Genomic DNA, 27,442 nt, shown 5'->3' on the forward strand with positions numbered 1-27,442 from the left:
CCACCTCCAAGGTACAGCTGGATACCCCAGGTGTCCACACTTTCAAATCCCTCCCAAAATGAACCCAAGAGAGGTGAGGCCACTCATCTGTAGGTAGGGACCCCGCACACACACACACGAACTCCGCAGCCCCGGCTGGAAGATTTTGAATTTTATAGCAAACCGTATTGTACAGACCCGGGGCCCAGGGGCCCAGCCCGGCTGGGTCCCCCGCTTGCCCCTTGCCGGGCTGCCTCCTCCCTCCCTCAAGCGGCCCCATCCTCAAGCTTCTCGCGATCCCCAGGCCCCTCCCCTCCGGCCTTTGGTCCGCCCAGCCCTCCCCCCCCACCCGCGCACCTCCCTGTTACCTGAGGTATGTGGATAGATCTCCCCTCCCCTACATGGTAAGCCCCGGCCCCCCGGAGGCCTGCGTGAAGGGGCGGGACCTGACCCGGCTCCTCCCCCGGGCTCCGAAGCCCCACCCCTCGCTGAAAGAAAGGGCGGGAAGGAGGGCCAGCAGAGTCTGTTACTAGGTTCCCATGGCAACTAAGAGGGGCCATTTCCAGCCTTAGCACTGGCATCGGGAGGTGTCCGTTGGCTGCTATTTCCATGGCAACCAGGAGTGGCAGTTCCCTGGGCAAATGGGATACAAGTTTCCGTGACGATGAAAGAGTGGGAAGAGCCAGGCTGGAGGAGTCCCATAGTCCCCATCCTTGGGCTTGCGCCCCCAGCCATAATGCAGGTCCGGCGGGTGCCGCCGCTCAATACAGTAAAACAAGAACGAGCCTGGGGGTGGCGCAGTCCCAAATGGGCACCCACCGGCCCGGTCTCAGGTCTCAGTCCAAGCTGGTCCAGTCCCCCTCACACTCCGGCTCCCCCAGGTCCGAGGTTCCCCCGGTTCAAGTAACACTTCAGTACAGATGAATGTTCAAGTATTGTGCGGAGAGGCGGGCAGGGGTTGGGGCGCCCCTCGCCACTCCCCTGGGCCGCGAGCTGAAGAGCGGCTGCCCGCGGCCCCCACTCCTTACAATAGCTGCCGTTTTCAGTGACGTTCAAGGAGTCAGGGTCGGGGGAAGGAACTGAAGCCTGGGGAGGGGGGAAGCAGAGAGGTGACCCCCAAGGGGGTATTGCTGTCCCCACACCTGCTCTCATCCCCACCTCCAGCTCAGCCCCGGCTTGCCCCTGGCTCCCCTACCTCTGACACCTGGATACCCAATTGCTCCTCCGGTTTTCCTTTTGTGGCCCCCCCCACCCCCCAATCGAAGTAACTGGTCTTTGTTCCCTGAACCCTTGGTGGTCTGCTGTCTGCCCCACCCCCCGCCCCTTCCACCTCCCCCAGCCCCTGGCTCCCATATCCTCTGTGTGTCCTTTCCCCATTCTCCCCCCCAACACTTGAACCATAACCCCCCTCCCACCGTCCCTTCGGCTCAGCACCCTCCAGTACCTCTGACCCACTCCCCCCAGGGGATGGACAATGAAGCAGGTAGCAGGGGGAGGACAAGGGAAGGAGAAACCCCCAGAGATATCAGTGCAGGGGGGAAAGAAGGGGGTGGCTGGCTTGAGTCCCTGGGTGGGAATCCCAAGTCACTGACACTCAGGAATCCCGGGATGGTGAGGTGGGAACCTGGCCTCCCAGCAGGGGTGAAATGAAGCCGGAGGTCCAGGCTCCTGTCGAGTCCGGGGGAGGGTGGGGGGCGCCCAACTAGCTGTCCTTGAGAAGCAGCTTCTCCTCAGGGCAGCGGAAGGGGCCAGGGGGCCCGGCGGCTGCCAGCCGGGCACAAGCTTCGGGTGAGAGCTGGCGGCAAGAGCGCAGGTCTAGGCGGCGTAGACGAGGGCAGCGGCGGAACAGCGGGAGGCAGTGGTCCGTTAGGCGGTGGCAACCTGGGGATGGGGCAGTGGCAGCTGAGACCAGGCAGGTGAGCAAGGGGTTGGCACTGGCCGTGGGGACCCACAGGCTGGCAGGACGGATGGGGGACTGTGCTTACCAGCAAGATTGAGGTGCACCAGGGTCTCCCGGAGTGGGGACGTGGGGGCCGTGAGGAGATGAACACTGGGGTCCCCGACGTGGGCGCAGTGGCTCAGGTCCAGGGCGCTCAGCTGGGGTGCGTGGCGCAGCAGGAGCCGCAGGGAGGCATCTGTCAGCTCCAGACCTGCCAGGCGCAGTTCTGCCACCCCCTGCAGCCGACCACGGCTCTCTGTTTGCCCTGGGCAGCCAGATGAGAGGTCAGCACTCCTGGCCACTCCCATCCCTGCGCCCAGGTATCCAGACCATCTCTCCTCCACCTGCTTCCCACATGAGTGAGTGACCTGTTGCACTCTGTGGCTTGCTCTTCTCAAAAACACCCTCATGACCTGACCTCATCTGTCCACTCCTCACATCACCTCATCAGAGGCCTTCCATGATTATTGTATTTGAGACTACAATATTCTGCCAGGCGTGGTGGCTCACGCCTGTAATCCCAGCACTTTGGGAGGCCGAAGCGGGTGGATCACAAGGTCAGGACTTCAAGGCCAGCCTGGCCAACATGGTGAAACCCCGTCTCTACTAAAACTACAAAAATTAGCCGGGCATGGTGGCAGGTGCCTGTAATCCCAGCTACTCAGGAGGCTGAGGCAGGAGAATCACTTGAACCCAGGAGGTGGAGGTTGCAGTGAGCCAAGATTGTGCCACTGCACCCCAGCCTAGGCAACAGAGCGAGACTCCATCTCTAAATAAATAAATAAATAAATAAATAAATAAATAAATGAGTCTGGGGACCTCCTCTCCTCTCTCTTGCTAGCTGCCTTGCCATGTGACATGCAGACTCCTTCACATTCCATCAAGAGTAAAAGCTACCTGAGGCCTCCCCAGAAGTTGAGCAGATGCAGGCACCACACTTCCTGTACAGCAGAACCCTGAGCCAATTCAACCTCTTTTCTTTATAAATTACCCAGCCTCAGGTATTTCTTTATAGCAATGCAAAAACTAATGTAATTCCCCACACTCCCACCACTTCCTTGCATCAATTTTTCCTCCTTTCTCACCATTTGACATATTATATGCATTTTTCTGACATATATACGTTTTCCTTTTCTTTTTTACCCCCCGAGACAGAGTCTTGCTCTGGTGTGCCGTGGTGTGATCTTGGGTCACTGCAACCTCCGCCTCCCGGGTTCAAGCAATTCTCGTGCCTCAGCCTCCCGAGTAGCTGGGATTACAGGCGCACACCACCATGCCTGGCTAATTTTTGTATTTTTAGTACAGACAGGGTTTCACCACATTGGCCAGGCTAGTCTCGAACTCCTGACCTTGTGATCCACCCACCTCAGCCTCCCAAAGTTCTGGGATTACACACATGAGCCACTGCGCCCGGCCATATATACATTTTTCTTATTAATCTTTCTCTCCTGCCACAAGACTGTCAGTACTACCAAGGCAGGAATTTTTGTCTGCTGTTCATTGCTGTAGTCCCAGCAACTGAGACACAGTAGGTGTTCAATTTATTTTCGTTCATTCATTCATCAGACACATGACATCCCTGATGGGCCTACCATCCAGGCCCTTCTCCCACTTCCCACCCCTCCATGGTCAGTAAGTCCCCATCAGGAGCCTCTCTTTTCTCCCTGGTCACCACTCGGGGTCAACACAACTGGTGCCTGAACTCCTGGCCCAGCCTCCTCACCTGCTCCACTTCTCTGCTCTTCTTTCTGGCATCCAGAAAGCTGGTCTCAAATACAAATGGGACAGCATCCCTTCTCTAAAACTCTCTGAGGGTGCCTCAAAGAGGTCTAGCCTCCTTGGTAGAACATCCCAGTTCCTATAAGGTCTCAGCTGCTAACTCCTCTCCCTTACCCCTGAACACCTGGGCCACATTCCACAAGTGGCCCTGCCTGAGAGACTCTGCCTGCCCCATGTCCCTCTGTCCCTGGTTTTCAGGTCTGAGCTCACAGGCTCCCTGCTCCCCAATCTGCAGGATCCAAGTGTTCACACCCCTCATCTTGGCATCCAAAGAATATAGTCTACATTTATTTTATGCCAATGGCTCTCAAACTAGAGAGGCTTCAAAGTCACCTGGAAGGGCTGGTTAAAAGGGATTGCTGGTCCCAGCTGGGCGCGGTGGCTCACGCCTGTAATCCCAGCACTTTGGGAGGCTGAGGCAGGCGGATCATCAGGTCAGGAGTTCGAGACCAGCCTGGCCAACATGGTGAAACCCCGTCTCTACTAAAAATACAAAAAAATTAGTTGGGCGTGGTGGTGCATGCCTGTAATCCCAGCTACTCAGGAGGCTGAGACAGGAGAATCACCTGAACCCGGGAGGCAGAGGTTGTAGTGAGCCGAGATTGCGCCACTGTACTCTAGCCTGGGTGACAGATCAAGACTCCATCTCAAAAAAAAAAAAAAAAGGGATTGCTTGTCCCATCCCCAGAGTTTAGGCAGGTCTACAGGTTCATTTGTTTTTGAGACAGGGTCTTGCTCTGTCACCCAGGCTGGAGTGCAGTGGTACAATCACAGCTTACTGCAGCCTCAACCTCTCTGTAACTCACTGTAGCCTTGATCCTCCCACCTTGGCCTCCCGAAGTGCTGGGATTACAGGCCTGAGCCACTGCGCCTGACCAGAGTTTACTTTTTTTTTTTTTTTTTTTGAGATGGAGTCTCGCTCTGTAGCCCAGGCTGGAGTACAGTGGTGCAATCTCGGCTCACTGCAACTTCCACCTCCCAGGTTCAAGCAATCTCCTGCCTCAGCCTCCCAAGTAGTTGGGATTAAAAGAATGTGCCACCATGCCCGGCTAATTTTTCTATTTTTTTTAGTAGAGACGGGGTTTCACCATGTTGGCCAGGCTGGTCTCGAACTCCTGACCTCAAGTGATCTGCCCACCTCGGCCTCCCAAAGTACTGGGATTACAGGTGTGAGCCACCACGCCTGGCCCAGGGTTTACTTTTTTTTTTTTTTTAACAAGTTCTCCAGTGTTGTGGATGCTGCTGGTCCCCAGACCATACTTTAAGAACCACAGCCTTGGGAGACAAGATCTCTGATCATCATTCCTGTTTACGGCCAGGAAACCCAGGCCCGGTGATGCTGAATCTGAACTCTTACCACAATGTTGTCTGCCTCCCAGGCACCAGCCTATCCCTAAGATAAACTATTAATAGATCAGATGGCACGAACCATGAGGCTGCCCTCCAAACGTGTTTTATGGAGTCTACAGAATGCTAAAAATGTCCTTAATGACTAACACTACAAAAAGGACATTTTTATAAATAAATTTATATACTGAGCTTTTCCTTGAAGAATCGTAAGACCTGGCCTCACTAGGCACTCCTTCCCACCAGATGATGACTGTGGGGAGCTGGGCGGCTAGGTGCCACTCCTAATGTCCTGCACCAATGCATCACTTCTGTTACCTCCCAGGTCAACTCAATGGGCACTTGACTTTGCAAGTCCTAAATTGTAACCCCTCCTCCTGTCTTTGAGGAGCCAAGGGCCTGGAAAGGGGATACCTTTACAGATGCCCTCAACCTTGGGCCACAGCTAAAGGCCCAAGGAGGAAAGGCCCATAGAGGAAAGCAGAGGAAAGAGAAGTCACTTCTGGCTTGGGCAGGAAGGAGTGGGCATCAGTGAGGATTTCACTGAGGTGGTGGCATTTAAGCTGGGCAAGAGTTGGAAGGTGTATGGCACTGTTCACAATAGTAAAAGCCATGGAATCAATCTCAATGCCCATCAATGATAGAACGAATAAAGAAAATGTGGTACATATACACCATGGAATACTATGCAGCCATAAAAAAGAACGAGATCATGTCCTTTACAGGAACATGGATGGAGTTGGAGGCCATTATCCTTGGCAAACTAATGCAGGAACAGAAATTTCATGTTCTCACTTAAAGGTGGGAGCTAAATGATGAGAACACATGGACACATCCATGGGAATAACACACCCTGGAGCCTTTTGGAGGGAGGAGGGAGAGGATCAGCAGAAATAATTAATGGTAAATAGACTTAATACCTGGGTGACGAAATAATCGGTACAACAAACCCCCATGACACAAGTTTACCCATGTAACAAAACCTGCACATATACCCGTGAACTTAAAAGTTAAGTTTACCCATATAACAAACCTGCACATATACCCCTGAACTTAAAAGTTAAGAAAATAATAATAAAACTGAAAAAAAAAAAAAAAAAAAAGGCCCACCTTCGTGACCTCCTGATAAAGGGCTGAACTGATCTGAATTCCAGCAGGAGGAAATGGACCAGCCAGCACCTTCCCACCTCCCAGGGTGCACCATTCCCAATGCCCACCTCACCCCCTACCCATAGCTCTCCAACTCAGTCCGGTTCCAGTAAGAGTGGACAATGGCTGAGTGCTCTTGCCTGACTGGGTGACCTACAGCAATCAATCCCTCTGGGCCTCCAGTGCCTCATCTAGAATGTGGAAAGAATCCTAGTTGCTTCTCTATTCTCCCCTTCCAGGGCTGCTGTGGAGGAGGTGGGGTGGGAGGAAGGGAACTATGAAAGAGAGGGGTGAAAGAACTCCAAAAGAAAAGATTCTTCTGGCTGGGCGTGGTGGCTCACGCCTATAATCCAACACTTTGGAAGGCAGAGGCAGGCAGATCACTTGAGACAAGGAGTTCGAGACCAGCCTGGGCAACACGATGAAACCCTGTTTCCATAAGAATTATAAAAAAATTAGCCAGGTTTAGGGGGCCAGGTGCAGTGGCTCACACCTGTAATCCCAGCACTTTGGGAGGCCGAGACGGGCAGATCACGAGATCAGGAGATCGAGACCATCCTGGCTAACATGGTGAAACCCTGTCTTTACTAAACAAAATACAAAAAATTATCCAGGCGTGGTAGTGGAGGCAGGAGAATGGTGTGAACCCAGGAGGCAGAGGTTGCAGTGAGCCGAGATTGCACCACTGCACTCCAGCCTGGGTGACAGAGCGAGACTCTTTCAAAAAAAAAAAAAATTAGCCAGTCGTGGTGACACACGCCTGTAGGCCCAGCTACTTAGGAGGCTGAGGTAGGGAGGATCATTTGAACCCAGGAGGCATAAATTGCAGTGAGCTGAGATCTCGCCACTGCACTCCAGCCTGGGTGACAGAGCCAGATGGTCTCAAAAAATACAAACACAAACAAACAAACAAAAGGATTATCTTATTTCAGGGGCCTGCAAATCTCCTTTTGAAAATCTTTCATCAAACTAGACTTCTCCAATCCTGATTGCCTGCTCATTCAAGTTATTCATTCAACAGCTATCTGCAAAGCAGCCACTGAGAAGGTGCTGGGGCACCAGCCAGTGCTTGCCCTCAGGGAGCTGCAGACCCTGGCAGGAGGGCACAGATGTGCATCAAGGCACTCCACAATTGCCCAGTATTATGCTGGTGGGCTGCTCTCAAAGCTGAGAGGGACTCTGAGCTCAGTGTGGGGTGGGATCAGGGAGAGCTTCTTAGAGGAGTGGCATTTATACCCAGGCCTAAAGGATGATGAGATTTAAGTAGATGAAGAGAGATGGCCTCTGCTTCCAGCATCCCCCTCTGCCAATATGGGCCTCCTGCCCCACCAAACTGTTGGGTCTCATGCTCCCTGGGAAAACCCTGTCCCTTTCAAGGCTCAAAGTACACAGCAGGTGGGTGAATGAATGAATAATGCCCAACCAGGGCCTTCCTATTCAAACTCATGTGTTCTTTCCTTTCTTCAAATACTTTACCATCCAGCATGAGTCAGAAGACACCTGAGAGGCCTCCTACCCTACCCTTGCCCAGCCCATTCTCCAGAAAAGCAAACAGAGGCTGCACCTGGTTTGGTGTCTGGTGGAGGCAGCAGCAGCTCCCGGAGCTGGGAGTCTTTAACATCCTCGATCCAGCGAAGGTCCAGGAGCCGCAGGGCTGGCAGTGGGGCTGAGCCCAGGGCAGAGACGGAGAGCCAGGAGCAGCCAGAGAGCACCAGCTCCTGCAGGCCTGCGGGGAGGGGGGGGCAGTCAGGAAGCAGGTGCTGTGAGGACTCCATCCCAGGCCTGTCCCCGTCACCACCCTGTCCTCCACACCACACACCCTACCTTGTAGTCGGTTCAGAAGCCACATGAGCTGCTTCTTGGAGACACCTGTCCAGCTGAGGTCCAGGGCACGGGGCTGGCGGCGAACCACACCACTGAGCATGGGCGGGGTTAGTGACTTCCGCCGGCTCAGGTCCATTCGAGGCCACAGACGCTTGTCATAGCACCTAGTGGCCACAGGGGGGAGACAGAGACCTCAGCCCTCAGTTCTCAGCAGCCCACAGTTCCCCGGCTCCCCAGCTCCAGCTCCAAGGGTGTACCTCAGCTCTCTTCTGGCCACACAGACAACAGGGTGGCAAGAAGCACCTGGCCTCAGCCAAGAGCACTGGGACTGGAACCCAACTCCATCACTAACTGGAAATGAGACCCTGGGCAAGTCTGCTCCTCTCCCTGAGCCTCAGAAGCCTCGTTTATGATCAAAGGCAATAGCCCCTCACTCTGCCTGGCCACAGGGCAGCTGTCAGGTCACACGGGCTCATTCCAGCTGTGGGCCTCCCAGCATAGAAAGCATGCTGCCCAACACATACACAAATGCCACATATGCTGCCTGATGTCATGCCAATGGGACTGGTGTTATCCAGTCGTCTCCAGCCACCCTTGGGCTTCTCGATTCCTAACTGAGTTCCAGTGCTCTTGGGTCCTTGCCTTCTTTACTCATCTCTGCCTCTGATCCACACCTGCCCCATCTTGACAGCCAGCTGCCCGCAGCTGGACTTACAGCCCTAATATCTTCCCATTACATTACTGTGTTCCTCCAACTAGAATGTAAATTCCACAAGGGCAGATTTGCCTTTTCCACTTTTTGAAAAAAAATTTTTTTGAGTCAGGGTCTCACTCTGTCACCCAGGCTGGACACTATCGTGGCTCACTGCAGCCTCAACCTACTGGGCTCAAGCAATCCTCCCACTTCAGCCTCCTGAGTAGCTGGGACCACAGGCACATGTCACTACGCCTGGCTAATTTTTAAACAACTTTTTTGCAAACACAGGGTCTCACTATGTTGCCCAGGCTCGTCTTGAACTCCTGGCCTCAAGTGATCCTCCTGCCTTGGCCTCCCAAAACACTGGGATTACAAGCATGAGCTACTGCACCCAGCTGTGCATTTGTAATGAATGAATCAAGCTAGTAATTACTTAAAAGCTTCCACTGACCACTCTCCCCCACCTCCTCATCTACAGCATTTCATTTATTCTCTGATTATGGAAGGCCTTTTAGGTCCCAAATATTGAAGCTACTGAATGAGGCCTGAACAACATTAAACAGGTTTCCTAACCCCAGCACTCCACAGGCCTTGACAGACTATCTAACATGCAGTGGGCTGGGTGCAGTGGCTCACACCTGTAATCCCAGCACTTTGGGAGGCCAAGGTGGGTGGATCACGAGGACAGGAGTTCGAAAACAGCCTGGCCAAAATAGTGAAACCCCATCTCTACTAAAAGTACAAAAAATTAGCCAGGCGTGGTGGCGGGCGCCTGTAATCCTAGCTACTCGGGAGGCTGAGGCAGGAGAATCACTTGAACCCAGGAGGTGGAGGTTGCAGCGAGCCGAGATCGCGTCACTGCACTCCAGCCTGGGCGACAGTGCGAGACTCCATCTCAAAAATAACAAAAAACAAACAAAAACATGCAGTGAACTGGAGAAGGGCTTCTCAAACTTACTTCCCCAGGAACCCTTCCCAACCTCTCCCAAGGTAATCTAATAACACTGTAGTACACCAAAGTTCCTTTGGACTCAGTTTGAGAACTCTCTTCTCGTTCAGTAGTTCTCAAAGGCATATCTGGAAATGCCTCTGAGACTCAATGGACTATGTCAGAAGCAGGCCCAGGAAGCTTTTTTTTTTTTTTTTTTCCCTTGAGACAGCATCTTGCTTAGTTTCCCAGGCTGGGGTGCAATGCTGCGATCATAGCTCACTGCAACCTCAAACTCCTGGGCTTGAGCCATCCTCCCACCTCAGCCTCCTGAGCAGCTGGGACCACAGGCACATGCCACCACACTTTTTTTTTTTTTTTTTTGAGATGGAGTTTCGCTCTTGTTGCCCAGGCTAGAGTATAATAATATGATCTTGGCTCACTGAAACCACCACCTCCCGATTTCAAGCGATTCTCCTGCCTCAGCCTCCAGAGTAGCTGGGATTACAGGCATGCACCACTACGCCTGGCTAATTTTTTGTATTTATAGTAGAGATGGGGTTTCTCCACGTTGGGCAGGCTGGTCTCGAACTCCTGACCTCAGGTGATCTGCCCACCTCGGCCTCCCAAAGTGCTGGGATTACAGGCGTGAGCCACTGCGCCTGGCCTATTTTTTATTTTTAGTAGCGACAAGGTTGCCCAGGCTGGTCTTGAACTCCTGAGCTCAGGCGTTCAAGGGAATCTGTCTCTTGCTTCCCTCCCTGCCCTCATGACTCTGAAAGGCTTTTCCTTGCAGAAGCCCTGGGCTGGGGCGGTGATTCCCAAGCTCCAGTATTTGCTGTTCACTTATCTGCATAACATGATTTATCTTTGAATCATCTCCTCTTTGCACTTAAAACTAGTATTCTTTCCCATAAATAGGTTAATCTTAAAAATAAACACAAAAGGCTGGGCTTGGTGGCTCACGCCTGTAATCCCAGCACTTTGGGAGGCCGAGACAGGTGGATCACAAGGTCAGGAGCTCGAGACCATCCTGGCTAACACAGTGAAACCCCATCTCTACTAAAAATACAAAAACAAAATTAGCCGGGCATGATGGTGGGCGCCTGTAGTTCCAGCTACTCGGGAAGCTGAGGCAGGAGAATGGCGTGAACCTGGGAGGCGGAGCTTGCAAGTGAACCGAGACTGCACCACTGCACTCCAGCCTAGGCGACAGAGCGAGACTCCATCTCAAAAATTAAATAAATAAAATAAATAAATAAAATAAAATAAACACAAAAAAACCAGACCAGAGTTATTAAATCCTAGCCAGGTGTTGCCATTGCTTTAGGCTACTACCTGAAGACTACTTTTGTTAAACAGGGAGGTAAGTATCAGAGAAGTGTTAGAAAAAGCACCCAATGGACAAGACTTCCTTTCCAAAACTCACAGACGGATTAAGCCATACTTTTGTGTCACTGAAAAATGCCAGGCCTACTCCAGAGGCCCAGTGTGTCGTTTTATTATTTTTTTGAGACAAGGTCTCACTCTGTCGCCCAGGCTAGAGTGCAGTGGTGCAATCATAGCTCACTGCAGCCTCAAACTCCTGGACTTAAGTGATTCCCCTGCCAGCCAGGGGCGGTGGCTCAAGCCTGTAATCCCAGCACTTTGGGAGGCCGAGACAGGCGGATCAAGAGGTCAGGAGATCGAGACCATCCTGGCTAACACGGTGAAACCCCGTCTCCACTAACAAAAATATAAAAAACTAGCCGGGCAAGGTGGCGGGCACCTGTAGTCTCAGCTACTCGGGAGGCTGAACCAGGAGAATGGCGTGAACCCAGGAGGCGGAGCTTGCAGTGAGCTGAGATCTGGCCACTGCACTCCAGCCTGGGCAACAGAGCGAGATTCTGTCTCAAAAAAGAGAAAAAAAAAAAAAAAAAAAAGTGATCCCCCTGCCTCAGCCTCCCATGTAGCTGGGACCACAGGTATGCTTAGCTAATTTTTTCTTTTTAAATAGAGATGGGGTTCTCACTATATTGCCCAAGCTGGTCTTGAACCCCTGGGCTCAAGCAATTCTCCTGCCTCAGCCTCCCAAAGTGCTGGGATTACAGGCGTGAGCCACCCGGCCCAGCCCTGGTGTGACGTTTTAGAGAGGGCTGAGAGCACAGACACCAAGGCTTTAGTCCAAACACCTTCACCCCTCTGCCACCCACTCTCCTGTTCCCTCCTACCCTCACCCTGCTTTTCTGGCATTCCAGCCTCTCCCTCTCCTGATTCCTTCCTCTCAACTAATAAACATCTACAAATCTCTCCAATTCAAAACGTGAAAAGGAAAAAAACCAACTGACGCCCGACCCAGCTTCTGCCCCTAGGTCCTGCTCCTTTGCTCTTTCAGTGAGCAAGAAAATCAGTGACATCTGCCACATCCAAAACCTCTCTCTGCCCACTGTGACCCCGCCACAACTGTCACCACTTCCTTGAAGCCACTTCCCTTCCACAGTCCACAGCTGAAAGGAAGCCCCTTTCCCTGGGGGCACCCACAGGCCCCCAACTGTGTTTCTGTATCATACTGCACAAGGGCCAGGCCACACACTTACTTGCCCACCTACAGACACAGTGCTGTCTAATGCCAACACGTTGTGGCACATGCTGTGCCTCTGCCAGAAATGCCAACCCAGAGCCTTCGTGGCTCGGCTCCAGTGCCTCCTCTTCCAGGAAGTCTCCCACACCCTTCCTTGGCTAGAGCTCATCAGTCCCCCTGCTCTTGCACAACCAGGACACTAGGGTTAAACCTCAGAGGGGCAACCAAGAGTCACTGAGGGCTGAGTGTCTGGCTTCCACTGGGCATGGAGGCAAAGATGACAGGTTCCTGCCATACAGTCAGAGAGACATGGACAGTCCACAGTAACTGAGGCGACAGGTGGCATGGTAAAGAGTCACCTCAAGGACTGGGTGGGGGAGCCTCCTGGGGGGACAATGCCTGACCTGAGACTCCAAAGAAAGCAGCAGTTACTTCAGCAAGGGGAGGGGGAGGAGGGTATGTGTTCCAGATGGGGAAGAACCTGCGTCCAGGCCCACGAGAGACAAAACGGAGAGCTCTGGAAACCCCAGGCCACAGGAACTCATCATCATAACCAGAGTCATGCTGATCACAGCGACTTCAGCACTACTAACCAGCCATTATCCAGGGTTCACTGTGTGCCAGGCACTGTCCCATGCATTAAGCACTGAACCTCATGCCAGCCCTAGGAAGTCAACATTACCATTATCATCTCCTTTCTACAGTAAAGAAAATAAGGCAGGCGGGCGCGATGGCTCACGCCTGTTAATCTTAGCACTTTGGGAGGCCAAGGTGGGCGGATCACGAGATAAGGAGTTCGAGACCAGCCTGGTCAACATAGTGAAACCCGGTCTCTACTAAAAATACAAAAATTAGCTGGGTGTGGTGGCACGCGCCTGTAGTCCCAGCTACTTGGCAGGCTGAGGCAGGAGAATCACTTGAACCAGGGAGGCGGAGGTTGCAGTGAGCTGAGACCACAGCATCCCACTCCAGCCTGGGTGTCAGACTCCGCCTCAAAAAAAAAAAAAAAAAAAAAAAAAAGCCAGGTGCGGTGGCTCACGCCTGTAATCCCAGCACTTTTGGAGGCCGAAGCAGGTGGATCATGAGGTCAGGAGATTGAGACCATCCTGGCTAACACGGTTAAACTCCATCTCTACTAAAAAAAAATACAAAAAATTAGCCGGGCATGGTGGCGGGCACCTGTAGTCCCAGCTACTCGGGAGGCTGAGGCAGGATAACGGCGTGAACCCGAGGCGGAGCTTGCAGTGAGCTGAGATCGCGCCACTGCACTCCAGCCTGGGTGACAAAGTGAGACTCCATTTCAAAAAAAAAAAAAAAATTAGGCCCAGAGAGGTTGAGAAACATATTCGAGGCACCACGACTACCATGTGGTAGGTAGCAGAGGGAGGGTTCTACCTAGCCAGCCTGGGTGGAAAGCCTGAATTCTGACGAGAGAAGAGGCATGGGTGGAGCTGCAAAGGAGGGATGGGGCAGGGTGTCAAGGAAGGCTGGAATGCCAGGCCACAGACTGTCATGGTCACTGAGCCCAGAGCTGAGGATGTGAGCTGTGAGGATCTAAATCCCAACTCTGCCACCTCCAGGCTTTGGGGGGCCTCAGGCAAGTCACTCGCCCTGTGTGGGCTTCCATTTCCCAAACTGTACAGTGGGGTGAAGAACAGCGCTTCCTTCAGAGGTTGCTGCGACAAGGAAGGGACACAGTTCAGGGAAGTGGTTGGTGCAGTCAGTGGGCCCAGTTCATGTCCATATGTCCAACAGGACTGCGATGGTGGGCGTCTGTTGTGAGGGTGACAGGGAGCCACAGGTGGGTTCTAAGCTGGAGAATGACACTGAGACAAGAGGCAGGGAAAGCTCTAAGAGCCAAGGTGTGCCATCATCCCAGAGACATGTGGCTTGACACCAAAGTCCCCTAACCCATTCACTTCCTCCTGGACTCCAGCCACCCCGCAATGAGTCCTTTCCTACTAGGCTGACCTGCAAACCCTCAATTCCAATCCTAACCGTCCCTCTTGCAGAAGCCCCGGGGAACAAAGAGTTGGACCAGCCCTTACTGCCCCTTGAGGGCTCACAGCCCCTAGGGCTCCAAGCACTGCCAGTTCTGCCCTCTTGGAGGTCACTGAGCCACCACTGTTCTCCAATCTGTCCACCTCCAGGCCCTACCCGACTATGATCACCTTGGGTTCCAGTCCCTTCCTCGCTGCCCTCTCTCTATCCATGTCCTCAAAAGCCCCAACCCTCTTCCTTGCAACTCAACAAACCCTGCATGCCTCCCCTGCCACCCTCTCTCCACTCTTCACTCTTAAGGGATCACTTCACTTTCCAGTTCCAAGAGAAGATGGGAGCCACCAGACAGGAAAGCCTCAGCCTCCTGCTCTCCCCGACACATGCCTCTCCAGCGCCACCCTCTGTACATCTCTCCACCCTGCATCCTGGTTTCCTCTCCTCCACTCATTCAGCGAAGATGATCTCACTGCCCACTGTCCGCCAGGTGCCGTTAGACACCAGGGACACAGCAGGAACAAACAAATCAAGTCCCTTCCTGGGAGCTGATGCCCTTGACTCCATTCATTCTGGCTTTGGACCCCCCTCCACCCCCAGAGCACAGCTAAGGACCCAAGGCCTCCTGGTAGTAAAATACAACCACCACTTCCTGGTCCTTGATCTCCCATGGCCTGTCGCCAGCATCCACCTCTGCTCACCACATTCCCTCCTGCCTCACTCTCTACTCAGGGGCATACCTCTGGCCGTGGGCTCCTCCAATTCTCTGGCTAGGCTCTTACTCTAACTCACAAGTACTGATGTATGATCTTTTGCCCTCTTCATCAAAGCTGCTTGGCTTGCTACCTACAGGCTGAGAACTCCCAAACTTGTATCTTTCTCTTGAGCATCAGACCCACACTTCCTGAGCACACCACACACGTCAGTCATCTGAGCTCTTTACCTTCCCCGAACATGCTCCTTCTGAGCCTGGGGAATGATGCTGTTGCCCATACAGGCTCCTGGGTCAGAAACTCACCTGAGGGTTACCCTGCTGTCCCCACTGCCAGTTAGTCACCAAGTCCAAGCCATTCCACTTTTTTTTTTTTTTTTTTTTTGAGATGGAATCTTGCTCTGTTGGCCAGGCTGGAGTGCAGTGGCTCGATCTCGGCTCACTGCAACCTCCGCCTCCCGAGTTCAAGCGATTCTCCTGTCTCAGCCTCCCAAGTAGGTGGGATTACAAGCACCCACCACCATGCCCAGCTAATTTTTGTATTTTTAGTAGAGAGAGGGCTTCACCATGTTGGCCAGGCTGGTCTCGAACTCCTGACCTCAGGTGATTTGCCTGCCTCGGCCTCCGAAAGTGCTGGGAATTACAGTCATGAGCCACCACGCCCGGCTTTTTTTTTTTTTGAGACAGAGTTTCACTCTCTCTGCCCAGGCTGGATGGAGTGCAGTGGCATGATCTCGACTCACTGCAACCTCTGCCGCCCAAGTTCAATTGATTCTCCTGTCCCAGTCTCCTGAGTAGCTGAACTACAGCTGTGTGCCACCATGCCTGGCTAAATTTTTTGTATTTCTAGTAGAGATGGGGTCTCACCATGTTGGCCAGGCTGGTGTCGAACTCCTGACCTCAAGTGATCCACCTGTCTCGGCCTCCTGAAGTGCTGCAATTACAAGCAGGAGCCATCATGCCTGGCCCAAGCCATTCCACTTCTTAAAAAGTTCTTACGCCGAGCGTGGTGGCTCATGCTTATAATCCCAGCACTTGGGAGGCCGAGGTGGCTGGATCACCTGAGGTCAAGAGTTCAAGACCAGCCTGACCAACATGGAGAAACCCCCATCTCTACTAAAAATACAAAATTAGCCAGGCATAGTGGCGCATGCCTGTAATCCCAACACTTTAAGAGGCCAAGGTGGAAGGATCACTTGAGGCCAGAAGTTCAAGACCAGCCTAGGTAACAGCAAGTCGCCGGTTCCTGCAAAAAGTTTTAAAAATTGGCCAGGCACAGTGGCATGTGCCTGCAATCCCAGCTACTCAGGAGGCTGAGGCAGGAAGATTGCTTGAGCCCAGGAGGTTGAAGCTGCAATGAGCTATGACTGCACCACTACACTCCAGACTGGGTAACAGAGACAGACCTCTCTCTAAAAAAGAAAAACAAAACAAAACAAAACAAAAGGCCTGGCAAGGTGGCTCACACCTGTAATCCAAGCACTTTGGGAGGCCAAGGCAGGTGAATCACCTGAGGTCAGGAGTTCGAGACCAGCCTGACCAATATGGCAAAACCCCAGCTCTACTAAAAATACAAAAACTAGGCTGGGCGTGGTGGCTCATGCCTGTAATCTCAGCACTTTGGGAGGCTGAGGCAGGCGAATCACCTGAGGTCAACCTTGTCTCTTCTAAAAAAGTACAAAAATTAGCCGCGCGTGGTGCTCTATGCCTGTAGTCCCAGCTACTCAGGAGGCTGAGACAGGAGAATTACTTGAACCTGGGAGGCAGAGGTTGCAGTGAGCGGAGATTGCGCCCAGGCACTCCAGCCTGGGTGACAGAGCAAGACTCCATCTCAAAAAAAAAAAATATTCAGGCATGGTGGCGGGCACTTGTAGTCCCAGCTACCTGGGAGGCTGAGACAGGAGAATCACTTGAACCTGGGAGGCGGGGGCTGCAGTGAGCCGAGATCACACCACTGCACTCCAGCCTGGGCGACAGAGCAAGCCTCCGTCAAAAAAAAAAAAAAAGTTATCATTGCAAATCTTTCCCCACTGCTGCTGCTTCTGTGCCCAGACCTGGTAGAGCCTCCTGAGTGGTTCTGCTGTGCCCCCACAGGCCCCTGCTCTCCCCAGCTCTTGTCCTTTTCATTGAGAGGTGCCATCTGATTATTTAGTCCCTCCAGGCACTGTGCTGAGGGCTTTGCAGGAATCACTTCACTTAACCCCACAAGATGAGTATGCATACAAACCCAGACCGCAGATGAGAAAACCAAGGCCTGGAGAGGTATCGCTCTCCACACATGGCCATACAGCCAGTGAAACCCAAGGACGCAGACTCCAGGGCCTACACTGGGAGCCACTGCCTCTCGCTTTGTCTGCTTCAGGCCACATGTCTCCCGTTGAAGCAGAAATTAGGTCCCTTTCAGTCTGGCTCCCACATGCCAGGCACAGAGTTGGCCTTGAAGGGGCCTCAGCAAACATTTCCTTGATTAGTACATGAGGCGGGTATCATCCCCTGCAACTTCTGTAACTATCTGCTTCTATGTTGCAGCTTAACTATATGCTCTTCAAGGGCACAGATCTACATTCTGAGGCCTAACAGGCTGTGCTTTCAGCAACTATTTGCAACTAAGTAAATACTGGCTACAATGAGGGCTCTTTCTCAGTAGTTTCTATTTCCCAGGTACTGTGCTCAGTTCTTCCTGTGTATTAGCTCAAGAAAACACTATGCAAGAGTGTTGATTATCTGGTTTTTCAGATGAAGAAACCAAGGCACAGGAAGTTAAGTGACTGGCCTAATGGTTTACAGCTTCATCAGCTGTAACCATAACCGGTAGCTCATGTCTGTAATCCCAGCACTTTGGGAGGCCGAGGCGGGCACATTACTTGAGGTCAGGAGTTGGGAGACCAGCCTGGCCAACATGGTGATACTCTGTCTCTACTAAAAATACAAAAAAAAAAAAAAAAATTAGCCGGGTACGGTGGTGGGTGCCTGTAATCCCAGTTATTCAGGAGGCCGAGGGAGGGGAATTGCTTGAACCCGGGAGACAGAGGTTGCAGTGAACCAAGATCGTGCCACTGCACTCCAGCCTGGGTCACAGAGTGGGGCTCCGACTTAAAAAAAAAACAAAAAAACAAAAAACAGATTCTGTCGCAGGCAATTTGCCTTCAGAGCTTACACTCTGGTACTTTTGGCTGCACAATCTCTGCAGATACCAGAAGGCACCAGTGGCCCAGAGCTGGTCCCAAAAGAAGACTAGAGTTTGAGTTCAGCCATGAACTTGTACTATAACTTCAGGTGTCCCTTTTCCCTCACAGGGCTGCCATTATGAAGGTCAGATCAGCTAACCCTGGTGCAGTGCCCAACAGGGAGCCTGGTCCCAGCCACAGCGAGTCCCTGGGAAAGAGCCTGATAGCCTCGTTTACTGCAACATTTCTTGGGCACTCACACCGCCCTTTGTCCCGTGCTAGGGACATGAAGATAAAACAGACACAGTTATCTGCTCCCACCCCAGCAACTGACGGGAACATGAAATGAGTAAATGAATGAAGGCTTGTCAACACGCCGAAGGCCTCTGTGTGCTCTACGAGGGGAACAGTGCACTGTGGGAGTTTGATGGAGAGAAGGAGGAATTTTGTTGGGGGCGAGATCAGAGAAGAAGACAAGAGGCTCCGGAGGATGACCGACATTTCTAATCGAGGCTGCGGGGATGGGGGATGGGCAGAGGGTGTTAGTGGTGGCTCCAGGGCAGAAGGAAAGCAGGAACTGAGTCAGGAGGTTCAAGCCTGGCTGTCTTTCGAGGGCAGGGGCAGCCCAGCACATGGCGTTCTCCTATGTGAATGGAACCAACCATCAGACTGTTTTCGGAAGTGGCAGTATGAGAAGTGACAATGCGGTACAGCGCTCAGTGCTATGGCTGACACACACCAGACACTCAATATAATCGCTACTATTAGGAGGAAAGGCATCAGAGCCAAAGGGCCTAAGTTCCAATGCTTGGTTCTACCACCACTTCCCTTCCACATGACCTTGGGCCTCAGCTTCATCTGAAAAAGGGGAAAATAACCTCTACCTCAAAGTTGTCTGGGGGGTTAAATAAGCCCGTAAGTGCAAAGTAACCTGCATGTGGTAAACACAGAAGGATGCACTGTAATCTGTACACGCTAGAGAAGTATCCCCAATATAAAAGCAAGGCCCAGAGAGGGCCAGAGACCTACCGCAGGTCACCCAGCAAGCGGGAAGCCTGCTGGCCACGGAACGCAGGCCTGTCCAGGCCACTCACCAGCGGCTCCAAGTTCGGCAGACTCGCATGCAGATACACAGCTCCCGTGGCCCGAGGTGCTGGAAGACGCGAAGCCAGGCGGCCCGGGGCAGGGGGTGGTCGGATCCAGCAGCCAAGGGGAGTGTGTCGGGCTCAGGGCTTCGAGGCGGGGGCCGCACCACGTGCCGCTCCAGCTGTGGAGGCCGGGGTGGTGGGGCGGGGCCCAGGGGCCAGCTGAGCAGGGGCCCCCCGCTGCCAGGGCGCACAGCCCGCCGCCCCCCGCGGTTCTCTTTCTCGCCAGAGCTGCCCCGGGCTGGCCGTCGCCCATTCCGGGCCTCGCCGGGGGCTTCGTCCTCACTCAGCGATGTGCCCGAAGAGTCGGAGTCGGAGTCTGAGTCCGAGGAGGAAGAGGAGGTGTCAGGCACCCGTTCCAGCAGCTGGCACATCCGCTTGAAACGTTCTAACTTCTCCCTCTGCGGGGACGGGGATGGCACCGCTGGGCCCTCTGCAGAGGCCAAAGGCGGCTTTGGTTTCTGCAGGGAGACAGGGTTGATGCTGTTCTAGGGCCTGGGATACATTTTCCCACCCCTCTACCCCGAGGAGTCATCAGGGGATGAACAGCCCAAGGGAGAGTCCTGAGTTCCAGCCCTGGCTCTGCTCAGGACAGTGGGAGACCTTGCTAAAGCCACTGCCGGGCCCTGGGCCTCAGTTTCCTCATTGGTAACAGAAGGGTGCTAATTAAAATAATTTCTAGCTGGGCGTGGTGGCTCATGCCTGTAATCCTAGCACTTTGGGATGCTGAGGCGGGAGGATCATGAGGTCAAGAGATCAAGGCCATCCTGCCAACATGGTGAAACCCCTTCTCTACTAAAAATACAAAAATTAACTGGGCATGGTGGTACAAGTCTGTAGTCCCAGCTACTCGGGAGGCTGAGGCAGAATTGCTTAAACCCAGGAGGTGGAGGCTGCAGTGGGCCAAGATTGCACTACTGCACTCCAGTATGGGCGACAGAGGGAGACTGTCAAAGAAAAGAAAAGAAGAAAAAAAAGAAAAGAAAAGGAAAGAAAAGAAAATAAATTTCCAGCCCTTATGGATTTGCATGGCTTAGGCAATTCCAAAAGCAATAGGGAATGGAGAAATGAGAGACCCGCTTTGAGTTCTGGCTTGCCCTCCACTCTGGATGGCTGTGGGAAGCCCCTGCTTCATCATCTACTACCCAGACCAGCTGGAGCAGGCGTCTGTCCACCAACCGAGGGTAACAGTGACTGGCCCCATGAGCAGCACCCCACACCGGCTGACTCACTCCGTCCTCACAGTCCTAACGCAGTGCTGACCTGGGCCACTCTTTTCAGACATGAGGAAACTGAGGCTTAAAGGCACGAAGTGACTTGTCCAAGGTTACAAACTGACAAACAGCAAAGGCAGGATTTGGACCCAATCAGGCAGACTCCTGTGTTGAGTGTCCATGCCAAGTAATATCTCAATTCTGGCTTTACTGTATGACTTCGACAAGTCTTCAAACTTCTCTGGGCCTTATTTCCCTTGAATCTAGTAAATTTTATAGCTTACAAAGCTCACTGCCTTTCAGAACCTCATTAGACATATACAGTTCTGCAGAATAAGGGGGCAAGGCAGACAGCAGCATCTCCACTTCATGGATAAAGAAACTAAGGTCCCAGCACTTTGGGAGGCCGAGGCAGGCGGATCACGAGGTCAGGAGATCGAGACCATCCTGGCTAACATGGTGAAACCCCGTCTCTACTAAAAATACAAAAAAAATTAGCCGGGCATGGTGGCGGGCCCCTGTAGTCCCAGCTACGGCAGGCTGAGGCAGGAGAATGGCGTGAACCTGGGAGGCGGAGCTTGTAGTAAGCTGAGATTGCGCCACTGCACTCCAGCCTGGGCGACAGAGCAAGACCCCATCTCAACAAAAGAAAAAAAAAACAACAACAACAAAAAATAAGGCTCAGGGTGGCCGACAAGCTTCTAGGACCATACAAAGAGTAAACAAAGAAATTTGAACTCAGTTCTCTCCCCTGTAAGGCTTGGAAAGATGAGGCAAGTAGGTCAGATGAGCCCTAAGGGTTTTTGGGAAGTCAGGGGCTCCTGTGGCCTGGACACAACCCACCCTCCCACCCAACTCATCCCAGGAGTTCAGACGTCCACCGCAGCCAAGTGGGGATGGGGCAGAACAAGGTGAGCAGGAAGGGATAGTCCTCAGGCTCCAGGGTGAAGGGTGGGGCAAGGGAAGGTGGGAAGGGGAGGGAGGAGGTCCCCGGCACACCTCCCAGTTCTCGGGAGGGAGCCCAGGGTGGCAGGATGAGAAAGCCTGGCTCGGATTCAGAACCCTGGGGGGCAGCAGGCCCGGGCCGCCTGGGTCCGATCCTCGGAGGAGGCAGGCGTCTCCACCCACCTTCTTCAGGTGCCTCTCTCGGCCTCCTTTCACCTACCAGGGTGAGAGGGAGATATGGGGGAAGGGAGAGACCCCATTAGGCCCTCATGGGTCAGAAATCTAAGGTCCATGCCCTCCTCTTAGACTACAAGTCCCAGAAGCCCCCGACCCAGGGATAACTCTGAGCATGCTCACCTTGCACCCAGCGTCCTAGCCCACTGAGCATGCTCCATCTCCTCTTTCCTCCCCTCAGGCCCTCTCCAGCCCCTCCCTCCTCCCATGCAGGGATGATCTGAGCATGCTCTCTCCTGCCTCCCTAACCCACCCAGGGCTCCCAAAGCTTCCAGCAGTGCCAGCTCACCTCACCTGTCCCCCCCTCCTCCACATTGAGCATGCTCTATCCTCCCCCACCACCCAACTCCTGAACTACATCTCCCAACAGCCCTTGGGGGAACCCACGGAGCACCGCTCCCAAGCCCACACACCCCCACAGAACCAGCCAGGACTACAGGTCCCAGAATTCCTAAGGCCAGGCCTAGTGAGCATGCTCCGTGGCTCACCTTTTTCCTTGGGGTGGGGGGCTCATTCCCTGCCTCCCTTTCCTTTCGTTTGGGGGGCCCAGGCACGTCCTCTGGGGGGGGGCCGGCAGGCAAGGGGCCCTTGCGCCTAGGCGGGGGCGGTGGAAGCGGCGGCTCCTCTGTCAGCTTCCATCCGCTCCCCAAGCTGGCGCCCTCCTCGCCGTTGTCGGCCCTACGGCGGCCAGGCCCCTCACCTGAATCCTAGGTGGGACGGAAGCTGGGGGTGAGGGCCTGCACAGCTCCCCGACCCACCACCTACCCATAGCTCAACCCAGCCCAGCCCCTACCTTGCTGGTGCGGCCTTCCTGGGTGCAGCGAGGGCACTCCCAGCAGTTGGGGATCTCTGCATTGATGACACCCTCAGCCTTCCCCATCTGTAGGCAAGATGGCAGCGAGTGGGGGGTTGGCCAGGAAGCCCAGAGCCCGGGTCCCCCCGACTCCCTGCTCCCTGACAATCTGCCCCACCCCAGTTGCCAGGGTCCCAGGGCCATCACCTTCAGGCAGCCAGGGTGGACGATCTCGTTGCAGATTGTGCACTCCATGAGGCTCAAACCAAATTTCTCTTCCTCTCCCTCCACCGTGTCCTCCTTCCCAGCCTCCCCACACAAGAGGCACACAGCTGTGTGTGGGAGCACGGGCTGTTGGGGGAGAGGGGACATCAGGGGCCCCGAAAGCTAACAACAGGGGAAAGACCCTTCCTTCTAGGGACCCTGGCCAGCTGCCGGATGAGGTGCAGCACCCACCGGCCAAGCTGGGTCTGATCCTGAGTTTGCTCCTTTGGGGAGTGTGACCTCAAGCAACTAATTTAACCTCCTTAAGTCTCCATTTCTGCATCTGCAGAATGGGGCTAAGAATCTTTCCCTCGCAGGACTCTTGGGAGAGCAAGATGATACATGAGAGACACTGATACGTAGCTGTTATAACCTGTGACTGTTATAGCTGGACCCAGGGCCAGTGTGACCCTGAAATTACAACTAGCTTTGGAGAGGACAGTAACACTCAGAGGGTGGGGAAGACAGCTTGGGGTGATACCAAGGTCGCTCCATGAGAGTCCAAGGGTTGCTCTGAATCCCACAATGAACCCGGTTTTGGCAAGACCCCCTGGGAACACTACGGAAGTCGCTAGTCCTGGGGAAGTGGGGGCAGCCTCAGGCAGTGTGACTTTGGGGAAGACAGTGGTAGAACTGAGTCATAACAAGGATGCGGCAGAATCAAGGAAGATGCAGGTAGTGGGAGAAGAAAGAGTGAGGCAAGGGGTTGGGGGAGAAAAGAAGTGAGGGGCTGAAGGGTGAAGAGACCAACCAGGAAAGAGCAGCAGGAGGAAGAGAGGGAGGTGGCAGAGTGGGGAGGGGGACGCAGGATGCAGCTGGCTCCTCGAGGCTCCTGGGGAAGGGCCGTGCTCTGGAGCCCAGGGACGCTCAAAGGATGAGGAAGGCAGGGCGGAAACCCATGCTTCCCTAATCCCTACTGTGTGCTGGGCCTTGTGGTAGACACATTCGCGTCCATGCCATTGTTTAATCTTTACAACTCAGCAAAGGAAACATTTTACAGAAAAGGAACCTGAGGTTCATTCAACATGATTTGCTCAAGGTCACATAAAGGGTGAGCTTGGCCTCAAATCCAAGACCACCCTTGGTGAGGAATAGGCCAGAGAAGGGCAAGACCTGTTGGAAGGGGGCCATCTCTGGGGATGGGCCCCCTCCTGCACAGAGACCTCTTGGGGGGTGGTAAAGCAGGGGTTGGGCATTCTGTGGGGGTGTGACTCTGAGAGCTGGGAAGAGCCTCAAAGTAGGGACTAGGTCAGATCCTTCTGTGCACCTGGATGCTGCCCCTAGCTTGGAGTTGAGGACATAAATGGAGGTTGACACAAACTAGTGAATGAAGGGAGGAAATGAGCTAGTGAACAAACAGCTACTCCACAGGACAGGCTGGGAGGCAGTCACCAGCCATCCCAGGGAGGTATTGGGAAGGGTGGGCAGAGCTCAAAGGTGGGGGCAGAACTCACGGCAGTGCACTGCCGGAGCAGGCACGACTGCTTCATGCGCCCGGGCCCCCCGAACTTCTTCATGTCTCGGCAGAAGTGGCAATCCCCGCACTCAGTTCGCACACAGGCCCGGCAGCGGCGGCAGCGGGTTCGGCGTCGGCGCGCTCCGGCCCCCGGCCCCCGGCTGCTCGACGACATTGGGGGCGTCAGCAACGCCGAGGGCTGTGGGTGGATGGTGGCAGGGTCAGATGGGCCCACTGGGGCCCTGGCCTGGGAGACTCCCAGCAGCTCCCTCCACCCATAGACAGCTAGAGCCTGCCCTCTTCCCCAGGGGGACAATGAGGTCACCCCGTCCTGTGTATCTGGGGGCCAATCCTCTACTCATGGCCTGTCTCCCTGCAGCAGCTCAAGAGGAGCCCAAGAACTGCTTCCCGGTCTAGCTCCTCTACCGCTTCCTCAGGGTCCCTCCCCTAGCCCCGGGAGCAGGAGGGGATACCCAAGCCCTCTCCTCTGCCATCCCCACACACTGGAGCTCCTTGGAAAGGTCAGGCACTCCTTGTTCGTGGTGTTAGCTTGGAGAGGTCCCAACTCTTCCCCTGTTATCAGACTGTAGAATACCCCAGGCTCTCCCCATCCTCAATCTGGGGTAAATTGCCCAGATTCACCTCCCAGATACCCACAGATTCCTAGATGGAAGCTCCGGACTTTTCTTCCCCCCACCCCTCCACCGCCCTTCATCCACAGCAGCCATCCAATCTCTCTTCCCCTCAACCCAGTTATCCTCCCCAGATCTAGCGAGATCCTTGCCCCCAAGCCCCTAACGATCTCCTCTGCCCACTAACATCCCAGGGCTCCGACAATCCAGGAGATGCTTCTTCAGAGACCCTTCTCAGCCCAAGATCTCAGCCCCTCTTGTTCCCCACAGGGCTTCCTCCTCCAGGACATCCTCCTCTTGGATCCCTCAGGTCCACCTGGGCAATCTCCCAGATTCCTTGGGATTCTAGAATCCAGCCTGACATCTCCCCAGAACTCAGGTTGGGATCAGTCCTAGGCCCCCCAGCATCCCGGGCTGCTTTCATCCCTAATCATCTAGAATCCCTTGGGCTCCCCCTCCCATGGAAACCAGATCCTCCAAGATCCCATGTGGAATTAGAAGCCCGGAGGGTCTCTTTCCAGTAAGAGTCTTACCCCAGATTCCCCCTTTCCAGGGACTTCCATACCCATCCATGGGGCTAAGGGGCCCTCCAGCGCTCCAGGGGAGGGGCCTGGAGGGCGGCGACTGCAAGCGGGGGTGGGGGCTTTCAAGGAGAAGCAGGGTCTAGGAAGGAGGGCCAGTTCCCCAGGGTGGAGAGGTCATAGGAAGGAGGGCTGGAGATGAGTTTGGAGCAGAGAGAGGGTGAGGCTGGGGGCGGGGAAGGTAGAGAGAGGCCGGGCTGAGGATGAATGGGAGTGGGCGCTGCCCAGGTCTAGGGGTGAGGAGGAGCCGCATGAACCCACCTCACACGTGTCCCGGGAGCCATCTCTCCCTTCTCGGCAGCTCCCGGCGGGTCGGCGGCCATCGGCGGCGGGGGGGCCGGGCGGCGCGGGGCGCGGAACGCTCAGAACGCCGGGGTCCACGGCCCCCCGAGGGCGCTCGGCCCCTCCCTCCGGCGGAGGCCGGGACGGCGGCGAGTGGAGATGGGGGGCGCCGGGGGCGAGGCCCTCCCACGGGCTGCGGCGCGGCCCTTCCAGGGGGAGGTCCTGCTCTGGGGGGCTCAGTCCCTCAGCCCCCCCAGGCCAACGGGGGCTCCTTGGGCGCAGGGTGCTCAGCTTCTGCCCGGGGCCCACTCAGTCCCGGGTCCGAGTCCCAGCTCCCCTCCCCCCACCCCACCCCGCCTCTCCCCAGCGCCCCTGGCCCTTTAACTGGCCCCTTCCCGGACCCCACTGCCCAGGGGTCCAGGGCCAGGCCTGGGCCCCCCCCCACCGTTTCCGGGGTTCAAACCCCGCCCACCGCCGGTTCCCGGGGAGGGGGGGGTCGCTGTAACCTGCCCCCCTCCCCTGGGCCCGCCCCTGGACTGCGACCCCCTGCCCTACGGCTACGAGGCGAGCGGAGGGGGGTGAAGGAAGCTGCTCCGGCCCCGCCCCCCCAGCCCGCGCGCACCCCCGACCTCTCCCCCTCCCCCCAGCGCGCGACCCTCGGGAGATAGGGATTTAAATAAAATTTGAATAAATCCCCCTCCTCAAGCGGGAGGGTGGAAGGAAAGGATAGAGGGGGAGAGGGAAAGGGGAAGGGGGTAGTTGGGGTGTCTTAACCCCCCTGGTCCCCCAGCCCCGCGCTGCTACGGCCCGGGGCCCTGGCCGCCTCTCTCATCCCTCCTCAGCTCCTTCCTCCTTCCTCCTCTCTTTCCCCCTCCCCTCCCTCCTCCTTCCCTCCTCCTCCTCCTCCTCCTCTTTACTCCCTCCTTCTCCCAGAGGAACCCCGCCCCCTTCCCCCTCCTTCCTCCACCACCTCCACTTTCTAGGACGAGCGCGCGCAGGGCTCGACGGGAGTTGTAGTCCTGCAGCCACTGATACTACGGGGAAACAATGGGACGCTGGGGGCAGCGGGAACTACAAACAGGATGGCGGAGGGCGTGCCCAGCCGGGAGCCAAGGATGCCGGGAGTTAGAGTCCCGTTGCCCCGAGGCTCCCAGTTGCAGAACATCGAGAAGGAGCGGGAACGATGACTACAAACAAGATGGCCTTCTCCCCCAACCCGACCTCCTTCCCAGGCACTCACACGCCCTCCTGTCCACAACCCTCCGCGTGTGTGATACCTGACGGGAGTCGCAGTCCATCTGCTGCCTTCCCGCTGCCATTTCTACTCGTCAGGAACAATGGAAAGGTGAAAAGGAACGAGGACTACAAGCAAGATGGCGGAAGAGGGACCTACACCTGACTAGTAGTCGATCTTACGAGGTGCGATGGGATTAGTAGTTTTCTAGCCTTCCAGTGTTCCTTCAGAATGGCGGAACCAGGAGGACGAGGAGACTACCATAAAGATGGCAGGCCACCTAGCCTCTCCCGGTCTCCGCTTTTCACCACCTTGGGCACCTCGCCCGCCTGTGGTCTCGAAATCCCCCCAACCAGTGGCGCACGGCTTGACGGGAGTTGCAGTCCCCCGGCTCACGTCTATCATCTCCAGTCGAGACAATGGAAGGGGATGGGGCGGGGCCACCGGCAAAGATGGCGGCTGCAGGGCTGGGGCGACGGTGACACGGGATGTGTAGTCCAGGCGCCTAGCCTCTTCCCTGCGGAAATAAGGGAGAGGACTACGGTAAAGATGGCGACCTCGCCCCTCGACCTCTGCGCCGGTGCTT

The 27,442-nt window shown here is 54.9% G+C and overlaps 1 protein-coding gene across 3 annotated transcripts; it reads right to left on the reverse strand.

Moving 5' to 3' along the window:
- Positions 1-130: 130 nt before the first annotated feature.
- Positions 131-27,442, reverse strand: FBXL19 (F-box and leucine rich repeat protein 19). 3 transcript variants are annotated; one of them, XM_025370381.1, is made up of 11 exons: positions 26,900-27,442; positions 24,126-24,326; positions 22,615-22,758; positions 22,408-22,494; positions 22,103-22,321; positions 21,435-21,596; positions 19,171-19,682; positions 8,018-8,181; positions 7,758-7,919; positions 1,965-2,183; positions 131-1,860 (listed from the first exon to the last, which is right to left on the reverse strand). In XM_025370381.1, the coding sequence occupies exons 1-11, from the start codon at positions 26,939-26,941 to the stop codon at positions 1,682-1,684; spliced, it is 2,091 nt and encodes a 696-aa protein (XP_025226166.1). In that variant the 5' UTR covers positions 26,942-27,442; the 3' UTR covers positions 131-1,681. The 3 variants fall into 3 exon arrangements, with proteins under 3 accessions (XP_025226166.1, XP_025226168.1, XP_025226167.1); XM_025370383.1 differs by having other exon boundaries at positions 21,433-21,596; positions 24,126-24,288; positions 26,900-26,997; XM_025370382.1 differs by lacking the exon at positions 26,900-27,442 and adding an exon at positions 25,293-25,486.

This window comes from Theropithecus gelada, chromosome 20 (genome assembly GCF_003255815.1).
Source record: "Theropithecus gelada isolate Dixy chromosome 20, Tgel_1.0, whole genome shotgun sequence".
NCBI lineage: Eukaryota > Metazoa > Chordata > Mammalia > Primates > Cercopithecidae > Theropithecus > Theropithecus gelada.

Excerpts from the sequence above, each read along its gene's own strand:
- FBXL19 (XM_025370381.1), bottom strand. The coding sequence starts at position 26,941 with ATGGCAGCGGGAAGGCAGCAGATGGACTGCGACTCCCGTCAG. Across the intron at positions 22,322-22,407 it reads AGGAAGGCCGCACCAGCAAG|GATTCAGGTGAGGGGCCTGG; the intron begins GTAGGGGCTGGG and ends CGTCCCACCTAG. Across the intron at positions 1,861-1,964 it reads GGTGCACCTCAATCTTGCTG|GTTGCCACCGCCTAACGGAC; the intron begins GTAAGCACAGTC and ends CCCCATCCCCAG.